This window comes from Bos grunniens, chromosome 10 (assembly GCF_055505025.1).
Source record: "Bos grunniens cultivar Pamir isolate PY7600 chromosome 10, Bosgru_T2T1.0, whole genome shotgun sequence".
Classification (NCBI taxonomy): Eukaryota; Metazoa; Chordata; class Mammalia; order Artiodactyla; family Bovidae; genus Bos; species Bos grunniens.
In genome coordinates this window covers 77,685,220-77,701,114 of record NC_141174.1, presented here as the reverse complement: position 1 = coordinate 77,701,114, position 15,895 = coordinate 77,685,220, and the positions used below count along the sequence as shown (strand labels likewise).

Genomic DNA, 15,895 nt, shown 5'->3' with positions numbered 1-15,895 from the left:
AGAGCCCCTGACCCTGTAGGTATTTTAAATGAGAGTCCTTAAGATCAATCATTTTCATTTTACATGCTAGGAGTTTGGTGGCATATTGAGAGAAAAAAAAATGCTAGACTACTGTCAGATCCACCTGGCTGCCAGGGCTGTTTCTGTTACATCACAGCTGTGCAATGTTGGACAAGTTACTTAACCTCCCTGAGCCTTTTGGTTCAGCTGTAAAGAGGATCATCTATAAATAGGAGTAGTAAAACTGGCTGTGCTAACCTCAAAGATGTATTTCTCAAAATATGCCCCATACACGAAAATATCTTATAAATTTTAAAGAGATCTACATATATATAATGATCATTTTTTTTGGTCAGCCTTTCTCATTTTTGACTGGCAAGTAACTAAGTTCTTGGCCTTACAATCAGGATATACCAGAAAGTTCTCATTTCAGCTTATACCCCAGAAGCAGTCACATCTTCCAACAAGGTGGCACAGAATCATGAAATAACCAGAAAGCACTGTGAAGAGCTTAGAGGAAGAGTTAGAAAAACAACCGAGGGACATTTTCTGAACAGACAGCAGAGCGAGAGGCCCGGAACCCGGGCAGGGAGGAGAGGGTTAAATCCTTTCCTCTGCAGTACAAAAGAAAAGAGTGTGCGGAAAGATTAGGATTTTTGCTTTTACAATGGGAGCTGCAGAAGCGTAGGGAAGAAGCTGAAGAAAAAAAAGGGGGCGTCTCCCCTTTAAAGACTTGCAGAGATTGAGAGAGAGTCAGAGACTGAGAATCAGAGCGCGCTCGTGTCTGTCTGTCCGTCCCTGGGAAGCGAGAACATCTCTGCTTCACAGTGATTGGCATTGGGGGAGAGGCATCAGTTGGCTTCAGACCCAGGGGGGAGACCAGACCAGGTCACCCCGATTCAGACTAAGTGAGCGTTGTCCCTCCCTGTCCCACCTCTCTCTACCCGGGAATGTCTCGGCGAAAGCAGCGGAAACCCCAACAGTTAATCTCGGACTGCGAAGGTCCCAGCGCGTCTGAGAACGGTGGGTGCCGGGGAGGGGTGGGGGTGGGGGCTGAGTCCAAGCCTGTGTGGGTCAGGCCAGGGCAAGGGGAGGGCACCCGGGCCATGGGCGAAACCAGGGGGAGGACTTGGTCACTAGGGGGTTGAAAGAGTTGAGTTGCAGGCAGTAAGGAGATGATGACCTGCACTGGAGAGAAGCCCCGCTTGGCTTTTCTCAGGGTTGATTCTGTTTGTTTTCCGTGTTGCTTTTCTTTGGATGAAATGGAGTTTTCAAACTGGCTCTGTCTCCCCACCCAAGAGTTTTCTCCCCAGGTCCCCCTTTGCTCACTGGTCTTTGTGCCCGTTGCTAAGTAACCTTCTCAGACCTGAAGACCCGTCTCTTAGGGGTGGGATTTTCCCCCCTTTTCTTTCTGGAGAGTTGGGTTGCAAGAGAATGAATTGGATGAACGTGAAGTTTCCCCTGAGGGAGAGGAGAAAAAAGTTTCTTATTGTTGGGCTGAGCAGAGAACAGATCAGAGCTCCCAGAGGGAGAGAGCTAATGTCGGTCAGATGCAGCCTGGTTTGGAGTGTCTATCTGTGTCACCTGGGGTAGAGGTTGGAGGAAAGGTCTGGATGAGGGGCTTAGGCGGGTGCTTCAAGGAAAGCCAAGCTAAAAAAAACCTGTATGTGTTAACATACATGCATGTTAATACATGCATATAATTTTATGAGAATATTATCATTTATGTAACAGATTCTCTTTATGAGGGGGGAACTTTTCATGTATTCTTATAGCATTCCAGTAAGTAAGAGGCAGCCAAGAGAGCAACTAAGATACTGAGCAGTGACATTGCTCAGTCTCAAAAACAGGCATAATCAGGAAAGAAACCTTGATTTCATGATAATCAGAACTAGCAGTACACACTCCACCTAAATTAGGGTTTTCCAAGCTTGCTTGGTTGTGGGTAGATGTGGGCTAGCGTCTGGGAATCTGTATCTTTGCAAATATCCAGGTACTTCTTAGGATTGAGCAAGTTTTGGATAATCTGGTATGGCTATGTATTTCACACTGGCTGAGGGATAAACTATTTATTTAGCAAACAGCTGATTCACCCAACAATGTAGTATAGGATTAAACACAAGGATTCTGAAGGCAGAATTTCAGGATTCAAATCCTGGCTCTACCTCTTGGTTAGCTGTGCAGCCTTTGTTGATTTACTTTGCTTTTCTATGTCTCAGTTTCCTCATCTGTAAAATGGAGATGAATATACTGACTACTATCTCATTGGGTTATTGAGTTAATACATGTTTTAGTACACTTATAGAAATAACTAGCATAAATAAGTGCTTAATACAAGTGGTACAGTCCCTAGCATAAATAAGTACTTAATATGTGAGTATTATTATTATATGTGAATACAGTGGCACTTCCTGCAAATACTGAAATAAGACAAAAGCTCTGGGAACTCTTGGTGAACTTCAGCATTTCTTTATGAGATATGTGTCATGGAAACCTCTAGGATAATGTATTTGTAGTGGCTAAACTAAAACATGGATTAAATTTACCTTCTCACCTGCTGTAAAAAAAAAAAAAAAAAAGACTTGAGATCAAGTCAGTGTGCCACATGCTACAGACATATTGGCTTTTGTGTAGAACACATCCCCTTCAAGTCAGTGCTTTACTGGGATCCCACTGTGCCAGTATTAAGAGGTTCATGCTGGTGGCATCCTTCCCTCCTGGGACACATTAGCCCCCGCTTAATGGGGCTGCAGGCCGGATGTTTCCTCCCGCTGCTCTACAGGAGACTTCCCCCAGAGCCTCGGAGTTGCCTTACAGTCCTGCTCCCCTGCTGGTTGGATTGCGGAACAATACTGAATTCCCCCAGAGGCGTCCTCCTCTCCTCTCTCCCCTCTCTCCCCACTTCCTCAGCTCACCCATTCCCTACACCACTGCTGAGGAAGAGTCTGGGAGGAGGCTACAAATTCTTTCACTACTGCCCTGAGAGGATTCTCCAGCCCCCTTGAGCTGTAGCTCCCACTTGTGGCTGTGAACACCTGGGGGCGCGGAATGCTGCAGCAAAGCCGTCCCCATGGAAACAGTACAGGCTTGAACTCAGTGGCAGCAAAGAATTTCAGTTGAAATTTTCCCTTTGAGCCATAAAAGTTAAAAACATAAATGTCAGGAGCAAGAAAGCAGTAGTTAACCTTAAGAAAGCCTATGGTTTTCTGTTCAGAATTCTCCTGAGAGAGAAAGATCCTTGCGCTACTAGCATGACCTGGGGTGTAATGGGGTCTCATGTAAGATGAGGTGGCTAATATTTGATCAAATCTAAAATTCCTTCATGCTTTCATAAGATATACAGATAGGGTTTCTATTCACTCACGTGATCTTCAGGCTCCTGAGTTTTCCTTCTACCCCAGGGACATTTTTTTGTTCTGCACACCCCCAAATTAGGTAGGGAGGGCTTTTATTTGGGGGCTCTTATGTGTGCCCTTTTACAGGTGTACCTGTGGAGCTATGGGCATCATCATGACCATCAGCAGATATTTATTTAGTAGGCTAGGGTGCCACTAAGGCTTTCAGGAGTCTTTGCCTTCCTTTAAGCAATGTTTACCATATGTGACAAGCAAATGCTGAGCCTTTGTTGCACATTTTAAAAGCCTCATCTCTGCAGTGACCTAAGATATCACCAAGACACAGTCTGAAAAACCTGTTTTCCAGCCCTCTTTTTGTTCAGCTTCCCTGACCAGAACACCAAAAACCTAACAGAATAGTAATCGCACATAAGTGATGAGAAGGAAATAGTCTATTTACTTAAAAACTCTGGAGAGAAAAAAAAATTCCTCTCTTCCCTACAGAGTCTAGAAGTCGGGAATAGAGAACATAAGGGATGTGAATAGGGAAAATGTAAACCAGTGCATCTGGGAAATAAAGGAAACCATCGGAAACCCAGATATTTAGTGAGAAGGAGAAACCAGGACAACAGCCAAACAGATCTAGGGGGAGAAATGGCAGTTGGCAGATATCAAGAGCAGCAAAAGGGGAAAGAAGGCAAAAATAGAGTTGTGAGGGTCCTGTTCTCTTTACAGCATCCTCTCTTGGAGTATTGATGCCTGAGCCTTTAAGCCCTAGGCACTCCTGGGTCAAAAAGAAAACATTTCTGAGTAGATAGAAAGTACTCAGGCAGGGTACAATAGAGCACTGGATAAGGAAACACAAAACCTGGTTTTCAGTCCGGCTTGGACTTAGAAGTTTTGTGACCTTGGACAAATCCAGCCTTCTCCCAGGCTTCAGGTTTTAGTCTTTACAGAATAATACTCATTGCTAATATTTGCTGAGCATTTACTATTTGTCAGGTACTATGCTACGCCCTTTATATATATTTTTTTTGTTTATTTCTCTGCTATTATTACCTCCATTAAAGTGACTTTAATTTATGGTGATACAAAACAAAATTTTTCATTTTTAAGCATACAATTCAGTGGCATTAAGTATATTCACAATTCTGTGCAACCATCACTACCATCCATTTCAGAGCTCTTTCATCTTGCAAAACTGAAACTGTATACCCATTAAATAATAACTCCGCATTTGCTTCACCCAACCCCACCAGCCCCAGGAAATCACCATTCGACTTTCCGTCTCTGTGAATTTACCAATTCTAGGGATCTCACATAATGAAACCATACAATATGTGTCCGTTTGAGTGGCTTATTTCCATCTGGCTTATTTCACTCAGCACAATGTTTTCAAGTCTCATCTATGTTGTAGCACTTATAAGAATTTCATACCTTTTTATTGCTATACCCCCATTTTAAAAAGAAATCCAAGCCTTAGGGAAATTAAGAAACTTTTCCCAAGGTCACAAAGATTAGAAAGCGCTGGCACTTTAACTGAGGTCTGATTCAGAGTGACTGAGTCACTGTGCTCAGTGAGAGGTCAGATCTCTAAAGTCACTTCCAGTTTCAAAACAGTATGAATTCCATGTTAAGTGCCGAGTCCTTTGATATCAGAAAAATGCCTGTTTTAAAAAAAACACCTTTTTTGTGTGTGTTTGATCGAAGATATTCGTATTCTGGAAACATATATTTTTCTCACTTAGCACCAGATGTACCTGTGCCTGTTTGTCCACTGCGTTGCACAGGTCAAGGGTACACTTACTAGGTGTGAGCGACAGAGGGGTATGTGGATGCATTTAGGAGAGAGGAGTGAGGAAGAGAAGATCATTTATTCTCCCTTAGAAGTCCTCTATAGCAGCAGTTACAGAATCAACTCATAACTGGGGACACTATCAATTGGTGTTGGTCCAACATTAACAGTAAGTTTAGGCAGAGCAACCAGTCCATTCTGAAGGAGATCAGCCCTGGGATTTCTTTGGAAGGAATGATACTAAAGCTGAAACTCCAGTACTTTGGCCACATCACGTGAAGAGTTGACTCATTGGAAAAGACTCTGATGCTGGGAGGGATTGGGGGCAGGAGGAGAAGGGGACGACAGAGGATGAGATGGCTGGATGGCATCACTGACTCGATGGACGTGAGTCTGAATGAACTCCGGGAGTTGGTGATGGACAGGGAGGCCTGGCATGCTGCGATTCATGGGGTCGCAAAGAGGTCGGACACGACTGAGTGACTGAACTGAACTGACATAGTATGCTCATTTCTTTAATGGTTGGATGGTGCCTAAACTCTGTGTAGAACAAAGCCTTTCATTTTACAATTAGAAGTATGGCTCAAGATGCACATACAGTCACTTAAACTCATAGTCGAGTGAATATCATGTCAATTTCTGTTCATGGAAGCAGGGTACAAGAGAGTTAAAATGTACCTGTGGTCAGAGTAGAGAGAGAACCCGACAGGCAGATTTTATTTTGCATGGAGCAACTCATTTTACTTATGTCCTAATTTTGGTAAAGTTGAACACAGGTAAGATTTGTGACCTTCCCCGGTGGCTCAGCAGTAAAGAGTTCACCAGCAATACAGGAGAAACGGATTTGATCCCTGGGTCGGGAAGATCCCCTGAAGAAGGAAATGGCAACCCACTCCAGTATTCTTGCCTGTGAAATCTCATGAACAGAGGAGCCTGGCAGGCTACAGTCTGTGGGGTCACAAAAGAGTCAGACATTACAGCACTTTCTACTTTTCCACTTTGAAGATTTGTGAGAAGCAGGGTGGAAGTTTTGCTGGGAAAGGCACTCCTCTGATATACACTATGGATCTCCTCCTTGGCTGTACATTGGAATCACTTGAGGAGCATGACAAACATTGATGCCTAGACCCACCCTGGCCAGGCTTCCCAGGTGCCGCTAGTGGTAAAGATCCCACCAGCCAGTGTAGGAGACCTAAGAGATGCAGGTTCGATCCCTGGGTCCGGAAGATTCCCTGGAGGAGGAAATGGCTACCCTGTATTCTTGCTTGGAGAATCACATGGACAGAGGAGCCTGGCAGGCTACACGTTCATATCTTCACAAAGCGTCAGACTTAGCATGCATGCACACACAGCCTGGCCACTGGGATTTTTAAAAGCTCTTCCAGTAATTCTAGTGGGCAGCAAAGTTTGAGAACCTCTGTTCAAGTCACTGCTACCCACTGATTTTTCTGTTTTCTGAGCCATCCTTTCCCAAGTTTGATGAGCCACCAGATTTAGACAGTCACCTGATTTCATTTTTCTTTGTTATTTCAGCTCTTTATAAATTTAAACCAGCATATCCAGATCTCAGTCCTGTGTCCATCCCAGACTTTGCATGTGACCCAGGATAGCTTACTTCACCTTATCTGCTATCTAGGGACACCATTACCGGGTTTGTTTAGTCCTGTGTTTATGATTTCATTCGTGTCTGCCTAAGAATCCCACCCCCCTTTTCAGGATAGGCAGTGAGTGAAAAGTGCTGAGAAATAGAGGGCTCCTCTTACAGGTGGCTGTTGATCCATCACCTTTCAACAGGGACTGAATTTACCTTTAAGAAGAGTGCAGATCAAATTACGCATCAGAAAGCAAGTTTCATTAAAGAGCAAGAAAGGGGACAGTGTTTCCCAGGAGAAGATGAAAAGAAAAGGATTTCTTTTCTTGTTGGAAGACTTGACAAAACAGCAACTTGATATCAAACGTTCAATGCTAATTAACAAATGCTCAGTAGAAAGCGTCCATCTGATTCCTTCTTTCTCACTGAGGCCACAGAGCAAATGGCAGGTAGGAACCACACAAGGCCCTTTCTCTAGTTTAGGGAAGCTACACAGTGTTGATGTGCTTGGGAAAGTATTGGACAGGAGTCAAAACTCTGAATGCTTGCTGCACTGAATTACTGTGTGAATTTGGAAAAGTCACTTAACCTCTCCAAGCTTCAACTTCCTTATCTGTAAAAATAAACAACATTGCAGTTAACCTGTGACTTACCATAATTGACACAGAATCCCCTCTCCCTCCCTGGTCAGGTCTGGAAGCCTGGAGCTCCTCTGTTTCAGAGCCATTGTCCACAGTGTCAAGACACTTGTGTTTATCTGAAGTTTCAAAACAATTCAGTACAAAGTTTTCAATGAAAGTGGACATTATTAATATATTGTACTAATATTAATATTCAACTATGTCTATATTATATATACAACTCAGTGTGTGTGTTCAGTCATGTCTGACTCTTTGCAACCCCATGGACTGTAGCCTGCCAGGCTCCTCTGTCCATAGAATTTTCCAGGCAAGAATAATGGAGTGGATTGCCTTTTCCTACTCCAGGGAATCGTCCCAACCCAAGAATCAAACCCGTGTCTCTTGCCTCTCCTGCATTGGCAGATGGATTCTTTACCACTAGCGCCACCTGAAAAGCCTAATATTAATATTACACTACACTAACATTAATATTTGGGGAAGGAGATGGCTATTACAGCTCCCACCCCAAAAGACTTCCTACTCTTAATATAAGCCAATAATATTAGCCTCAGAAATGAATAAGATGGCTAATTCCCTGGCAGTCCAGTGGTTAGGATGCCACACTTATGCTACCAAGGACCTGGGTTCAGGGAACTAAGATCCTGAGTAAGCCGTACAGCTTGGCCAAAAATAAATAAAGAAAGAAAGAAATTAATAGGCAACATGAAAACAGACCTAATTTGAATATATATGTATTTTAGCTTATTTTGGTTTTTTTTTTGCCACTGAACGGTAAGTTCTTTAATTCATAATATTTAGGACTCCTCCCAAAATTTGAAGTCCTATATATACATATTATTTTATCCCCACTATATTTCTCTGATGAAGCCAACATAGCTACAATATTACCACTTTACAAAAAAGGAAATGGCAGTGTAGTCATGGTGTGACTGCCCACCACACCTCAATTTACCAGCCAGGCAAGAACGGAACTGGGATTAGAACAAGGTGGATTTACTGATGCCCAGGCAAACCACAGAACTAAGGACTTGTTGTCACCTCCTGTAAGCTCTTTTAAGGAAGTGGGAAAGCCTTTAAGGCTCATTTCAAGATAGGAAGGGAATGCAGAGTACCTGGTCCAGGAGGCATTTTACCCGCTTAATCCTCTCTCCGAACTGGAGGCCACCTCTGTGCAGTGAGCAGGTGTTAAGTCATTTCTAGGCATTCAACCCAGCCTGGGGCTAAAAGGGGCTTTAGGCCCCGAGAGGCTGCCTGGTAGCTCCCTCCTACTGCATTTTCCCCATTGTTTCAGGAGGAGTTCCCGTTCCCCCGGGGTTAAAGCTAGGTGGGCCTCTGCAGGCTAGCATCTCCCCCAAACCGCACGTCCTTAATAGTGTCTGCGTTGCTAGAGAAGGACAACGGAGGAAGAAGGGTAGAGAAGAGGAAACTAAATAGGAGATGGCTCCTTAAATAAGCATGAACTCTATAAATGAGGTGTGGGCCGGGTGATCCGTGGAATAACTTGCATTCAGCTATTATTCTGGGGGAGGAGGGGCGGGGAGTAAAGGGGCTTAGTGTTCCGCAGAGAAGAGTCCTGAATCGACTTCCTTGGAAATTCTACCTCGCAGCCTCCCACCCTAAGAAGCTTCTATTGTAGAGGGGTTGTGGGGGTAGGGTGGGAATGGAGGTGAAGAAAACAGGACAAAACTTGGGGCATTTGAAGGGGCGGTGTGAATGTGTGTAGATAAGGAGTGGATTTTCTGGGACCCCCCTCCTGCTCTGGCCCTCAGACCACCCTCTCTGGAGTCCACGTTTTCCAGGCTCAGCGGATCCTTTATCCGAAGAAAAATAAGAGAAGCCTATCGCTCTGCTCTATTGAGCAAGGCTGTGTTTCCTACTGTGCCCCCTTGAGCTTGCTGGGGAGGTGGGCGGGCCGGTCTGGGCAAAGACATCTGGAGATGGGGGGAGCTAGCAGAGGGCAAGGATAGGTGGACCCCCACCAGGCCCCACAGCACCTGTCACTGAGCCTACCGGAAACCCTCCTGTGCTCTGGGCTCCCGCCCCCGTACACCCATCCCCCGCCCCCCCCCTCCTTCCCCAGCTCCCGCCTCCCTCCCCAGCAGCTCCTCCCCACAGACTCCCCTTCCCAGCAGCTCCTCCCCCATCTCCCCTCTCCCAGCTTTCTGGCTCCAGCTCCTCCCCTCCTCCGCGTCTCCTTGCTCCCCTCCCCCTCCTCCACTGCGCCCTGCCCCCGCCGCCGATCTCCATCTCTGCAGTCTGGGCCGCTGGGTGCAGAGGCTGCTGCAGCCCGGGCGGCCAGTGCCGCCTCCCCCAATCCGGATACCCATTGTCTCCCACTCCACCCGGCCCTGTACCTCCCGCACAACCATGGCGCACGAAGCCGGGAGGAGCTCTCGTCTCGGGGGGCCCTGCGGGGAGCCGGCGGAGCTTGGAGGTGCGGTAGGGCCCGGCAGGGGTAGGGGTGGAGGGGGCGCGCGGGGCGAGGGGGGAAGGACTTTCGGTGGACGAGATAAAACGCACGATTCTCTGCCCAGGACCCGGTCCTCCCAGCTAGTCCTTCCGCCCGCCGGTGACCCGGGGTGCGAGGGGATGGAAGGGGGACAGTAGCTTGTGCATGCCCACTCCTCCCTGGCCCTCAGTGCTGGCGTGTCGTGTCCAGGCGGGTCAGCCCTGAGCTCTAGCCTTCTGCACGGCCTGATGGTGAGCTCATCTCCCCACCCCCACTAGCGGTTACTGGGCTCGTTGTTAATTACAGCCTGTGTATACCCATCCCAACCGCACCACCCACGCTCTCTCCTTGTGTTCTCCCCAGGTGATGTGAGCGAGGACGACCACCCCCAAGTCTGTGCCAAGTGCTGCGCACAATTCACTGACCCAACCGAATTCCTCGCCCACCAGAATGCATGTTCTACTGATCCCCCTGTAATGGTGATAATTGGGGGCCAGGAGAACCCCAACAACTCTTCGACCTCTTGCGAACCCCGGCCTGAGGGCCACAGTAGTCCGCAGGCCATGGAAGCTGAGCAAAGCAACCCCTCGGACTGCGCGTCCTCTGTACCCACAGATCCCACCTGGGGCCCAGAGCGGAGGGGAGAGGAGTCGTCCGGGCACTTCCTCATTGCTGCCACAGGTACAGCAGCTGGGGGAGGTGGGGGCCTGATCTTGGCCAGCCCCAAGCTGGGAGCAACTCCATTACCGCCGGAGTCCACCCCTGCACCCCCTCCTCCTCCGCCTCCTCCTCCCCCCCCAGGGGTAGGCAGTGGCCACTTGAACATCCCTCTGATCTTGGAAGAACTCCGGGTGCTGCAGCAGCGCCAGATTCATCAGATGCAGATGACTGAGCAAATCTGCCGGCAGGTGCTGCTGCTAGGCTCCTTAGGCCAGACAGTGGGCACCCCTTCCAGTCCCTCGGAGCTGCCTGGGACAGGGACTGCCTCCTCCACCAAACCCCTGCTTCCTCTCTTCAGCCCCATCAAACCTGTCCAAACTGGCAAAACACTGGCACCTTCCTCCACCTCCTCCTCAGGGGCAGAAGCACCCAAGCAGGCTTTCTTCCACCTTTACCACCCCTTGGGGTCACAGCACCCTTTTTCTGCTGGTGTGGTCGGGCGAAGCCACAAACCCACCCCTGCACCCTCCCCGGCCCTGTCAGGCAGCACGGATCAGCTGATCGCCTCGCCTCACCTGGCTTTCCCAGGCACCACAGGACTCCTGGCAGCGCAGTGTCTTGGGGCAGCCCGGGGCCTCGAGGCTGCTGCTTCCCCAGGGCTCCTGAAGCCAAAGAATGGAGGTGGAGAGTTGGGTTATGGGGAAGTGATGGGCCCCTTGGAGAAGCCCGGTGGGAGGCACAAGTGCCGCTTCTGCGCCAAAGTATTTGGTAGTGACAGTGCCCTGCAGATCCACCTGCGTTCCCACACAGGCGAGAGACCCTATAAGTGTAATGTGTGTGGCAACCGCTTTACCACGAGAGGCAACCTCAAAGTGCATTTCCATCGGCATCGGGAGAAGTACCCACATGTGCAGATGAACCCTCACCCGGTGCCAGAGCATCTAGACTACGTTATCACCAGCAGCGGCCTGCCCTATGGTATGTCGGTGCCACCAGAAAAGGCCGAGGAGGAGGCCGCTGTGCCGGGTGGAGGTGTGGAACGCAAGCCTCTGGTGGCCTCCACTGCTGCCCTCAGTGCCACAGAGAGCCTCACACTGCTCTCCACTGGTGCAGGCACCACTACGGCCCCTGCGCTTCCTGCTTTCAATAAGTTTGTGCTCATGAAAGCGGTAGAGCCAAAGAATAAAGCGGATGAAAACACCCCGCCGGGGAGTGAGGGCTCAGCCATCACCGGAGTGGCAGAAAGTGGCGCAGCAACCCGCATGCAGCTAAGTAAGCTAGTGACATCGCTACCCAGCTGGGCCCTGCTTACCAACCACTTGAAGTCCACTGGTAGCTTCCCTTTCCCTTATGTGCTGGAGCCCTTGGGCGCTTCACCCTCCGAGACCTCCAAGCTTCAGCAGCTGGTAGAAAAGATTGACCGTCAAGGAGCTGTGGCAGTGGCCTCTACTGCCTCGGGTGCCCCCACCACCTCTGCCCCTGCAGCTTCATCATCAGCCTCATCTGGACCCAACCAGTGTGTCATTTGTCTCCGGGTGCTGAGCTGTCCTCGGGCACTGCGCCTGCATTATGGCCAGCATGGAGGTGAGCGGCCCTTCAAATGCAAAGTGTGTGGCAGAGCTTTCTCTACCCGGGGCAATCTGCGTGCACATTTCGTGGGCCATAAGGCTAGTCCAGCTGCCCGGGCCCAGAACTCCTGCCCCATTTGCCAGAAGAAGTTCACCAACGCTGTTACTCTGCAGCAGCATGTTCGGATGCACCTGGGGGGCCAGATCCCCAATGGTGGCACTGCACTCCCTGAAGCGGGGGGAACTGCCCAGGAGAACGGCTCTGAGCAATCGACAGTCTCCGGAGCCGGGGGCTTCCCCCAGCAGCCATCCCAGCAGCCATCCCCAGAGGAGGAGTTGTCTGAAGAAGAGGAAGAGGATGAAGAAGAGGAAGAAGATGTGACCGATGAAGATTCTCTGGCCGGAAGAGGCTCTGAAAGTGGAGGTGAGAAGGCGATATCCGTGCGAGGTGATTCAGAAGAGGCCTCTGGCACTGAGGAGGAAGTGGGGACTGTGGCGGCAGTGACCACAGCTGGGAAGGAGATGGACACTAATGAGAAGGCCATTCAACAGCCGTGTCTGCTGCCACCACCACCACCTGACACCCTGGATCAGACGCAGCCAATGGAGCAGGGAGGCAGTGATGCTGCCGGAGGCACGGAAGAAGGGGGAAAACCTGAGAGGAGCTCCAGCCCAGGGTCAGCGCGGGCCCTTGAAGGGGAAGGCAGCAGCACCCCGTTGGTGGAGGAGCTGAGCCTGCAGGAAGTGATGAGAAAGGAGCCCGGGGAAAGCAGTGGCCGAAAGGCCTGTGAAGTGTGTGGCCAGACCTTTCCCACCCAGGCAGCTCTGGAGGAGCATCAGAAAACCCACCCCAAGGAGGGGCTGCTCTTCACTTGTGTTTTCTGCAGGCAGGGCTTTCTCGAGCGGGCTACCCTCAAGAAGCACATGCTGCTGGCCCACCACCAGGTACAGCCCTTTGCCCCCCATGGCCCTCAGAATATTGCTGCTCTTTCCTTGGTCCCAGGCTGCTCACCCTCTATCACTTCCCCAGGGCTCTCTCCCTTTCCCCGAAAAGATGACCCCACCATCCCATGAACCAGTTTTTCTGTACCTGCTGCCCCTTGACCCAAGGAGCAGGAAGTGAGAGCTCTGTAGAAGGACCTCCCAGATGTATGAGCGTTTATTTGTCTGTTTCTCTGAGTTCTTAGATGTCCTTAATGACTTTTCTCTAATCCCCGAGCTTCGAAATTGCTGAGCTCACGGCAACTGCCCCCTGAGAAACTTTTCTTCCCTCTTCATTCATTGTACCTGAGGAAAATAGATTCGCTACAGCTTTTACATTCCCAAGAAGAACCCTTTCCAGCTTCCCTGAGAATGACCCTTCTTCCCTCTCCTCTCCCCTTTGGCAGGTGCACCTGAGCACCCACATATGGAATTACAGCCCACCCCGAAGGGGGCAGCACCTGTCCCTGGAGGGCCTAGGGCCACTCCTCTCTGGTGACCAGGTCAGCCTGCATGACTTCTTGTCCCAGGGCATTCCTTCCCAGCTGGTGAGGGTGGGCCCGCTGTCTCTTTGGAACCAGGACACAACCTTCCTGTCAAGTGACCTGCCCACCAAGCCCCAGACTTCCAGTTCCATCTCCATCTCCACTGCCACTTCAGGCCCTGCACCACCAGTGCTGTTTGGCCCAGGAACTGAGGCTGGGAAGTTGCCTCCAGCAGTGGTGGGATCCAGAGAAGCCAAGGAGAAGAGAGCTCCCCTTTTCTTCTTTAGGCCTCTTGCATCCAAGACAGTGCCTGGGAAGCCCATCTTAGAAGAGAAGTAGCACATTGTACATTCCTTCTCCTTCCGCGTGCCAACAGTGAAAATGGAACAATATCTGTCTCTCGTGGCCCAGCCCCAGGGGGTAGGGAGAAATGAAAGGCACAGGACACTCTTCCTGCTAGTAAGGCACTCGTGTCTTAGTCACATTAAGGCAAAGGCGTTGGCTGCTTAATATGCCAAGATATTCTGAGCTTCTCATATCCTTCATCTTTGCCTCTCACAGTTAGCAAACAAGTGGATTTCTTGCTGAGAGGTCTCCCATGGGATGGCTATTTGGGGGAAGGAAATGTGAAGTTCATATCTTTAGCAAGCATTGTTCATGAGGGTAGTTGAAGGACTAATGGAAAGTTGAGTGTTGTAAAGCATAAGGCTTGCTGCAAACCTGTATGATTAATAAAGGGGCGAGATGTAAAGGAGGAGACCTCAAATTCTTGATTGGATGGGTCGATGGGTCTCATGAATGTTCTTTTGGACTCATGGTGACTTTAGTGTGCCACAGTGCACTGTGGATCAGAGGGGTTTCCTAGCACTAGTGTGCTTCTAGTTTTAGATAACTCCCTCCTTTATTCCCTAGCCCCTGTATTTTCCTTATCTTCCTCTCTCAAGGTCCACTTCCTCCCCATTGTGCCTGCCCATGGACCTGGGTTTGTGTCTTTGCCACTGTCTGGTTAATAGAGTCCCAGACTTTGGGAGAGGAGCCCAGGTGCTGTCCTCCCTGCCTCTCTGTCTTGTAATGAGATGTAGTATTTACTCTTAACATAGGATCATCTGGAACAGGAGTTCTGAGGAGGAAGGAGTGAAGATTCTGCTATTGACTGATGTGAGTGATGGCTCCTCCAAAGGTGTAGGCTCCAGAGTTTCCTAACATAGTAAAATGTGAAGACCAGACAAGGGAGATATTAGTGTCTTTCCCTTTTCATTAAAGGTGTTTTAACCAAATATTTGTGTGTTTCTCCTTATTTCATGACTAAATAGCCAGCTGGGGTGTGATATGGTTATTCCCTAACATTGAGATTCCCTTACCACCTACATCTCCTGCCAAAGCTGAACATATGGTGGTGAAGTATTTAATTTGCTCAGCCTTGTCCTAAAACAACCTTCACTGAATGTAATTTCCTTGTTGAAATGGTGTTTGTGTTCTCAAAAGGTAGAGGATTTGCTCACACTTTACAGCCGTTGTCCAGGTTTTCTCTTTGCCTAGATGCTTCCACCACCAAGCTTTTGTATTTTATTTTGTTTTTTGTTTTGTTTGTAGTTTGAACGCTATCAGTCTTTCCTGAAACCTAAGCCAGCCTAGCTGACATCAGTTAATCTGCAGAACGAAGGTGAATTCATCTTTATGATCCTTGGTCTAATATTATAAACATTAAAAAAAAAATTCAACCCTAATAATTTCTACCAACAAGGTAATATAAAGGAGAATTTTTAGCAGAGGAAATACATTGGGGGTGGGTGTGTCTGTGTGTGTGTATATATATATATATATTTTTTTTTTTTTTTCTTTTTTGTTTTGTCTCCACAATATGGTAAGGTTCAGACTCTTAGACCTTGCTTTCCTAAAGAAAACATTCTCTGGAATTTTTTCTAATTTTTGCTTTTGTAAGATATCACTGAAACCATGTGCTAAAGGGATAGGACTGGTAAAATGATTTGCCTGAAGACATGTAGCCAATCAGTTGCAGAAGTGGATTAAGAACCCAGGTCAGCAGAAACTCAGTTTCACTGCTACTACCTTCAGGGGTGGTACTTGCTTCCGGTTCCATCACTGGACTCCTAAAGTGAGGCTGGCTGGAAGACTGAAGGGAAAAGGTGAGTAAACCTGTTCCTGAACAGAGGTTTAATTCCAGTGGCCTCCTGGAGCCGTACCCATTCCCCTTTAAAGGTACTAGTGAATAGGACATGACAATCTTGTGAAGTAGGCTGGGGAAGAAACAGCTCCTGTCTCTTTAATTCCCTACCAAAGCTTTATAAATCTGTTTTTCCTTTCAGCCTATGGAAGGAGGTGGGTCACCAATCCTTCTATTCCCTTACCTCCCCACCCCCACTGGACAT

General features: G+C 48.6%; 1 protein-coding gene across 3 annotated transcripts; it reads left to right on the top strand.

Annotated features, from left to right (window-relative positions):
* The first annotated feature begins 649 nt into the window (after positions 1-649).
* SALL2 (spalt like transcription factor 2) lies at positions 650-14,782 on the top strand. 3 transcript variants are annotated; one of them, XM_086322294.1, is made up of 3 exons: positions 650-1,023; positions 10,175-12,984; positions 14,606-14,782. In XM_086322294.1, the coding sequence occupies exons 1-3, from the start codon at positions 951-953 to the stop codon at positions 14,627-14,629; spliced, it is 2,907 nt and encodes a 968-aa protein (XP_086178420.1). In that variant the 5' UTR covers positions 650-950; the 3' UTR covers positions 14,630-14,782. The 3 variants fall into 3 exon arrangements, with proteins under 3 accessions (XP_086178420.1, XP_086178418.1, XP_086178419.1); XM_086322292.1 differs by having other exon boundaries at positions 13,428-14,782; XM_086322293.1 differs by lacking the exon at positions 650-1,023 and adding an exon at positions 9,469-9,796 and having other exon boundaries at positions 13,428-14,782.
* The last annotated feature ends 1,113 nt before the right edge of the window (positions 14,783-15,895 follow it).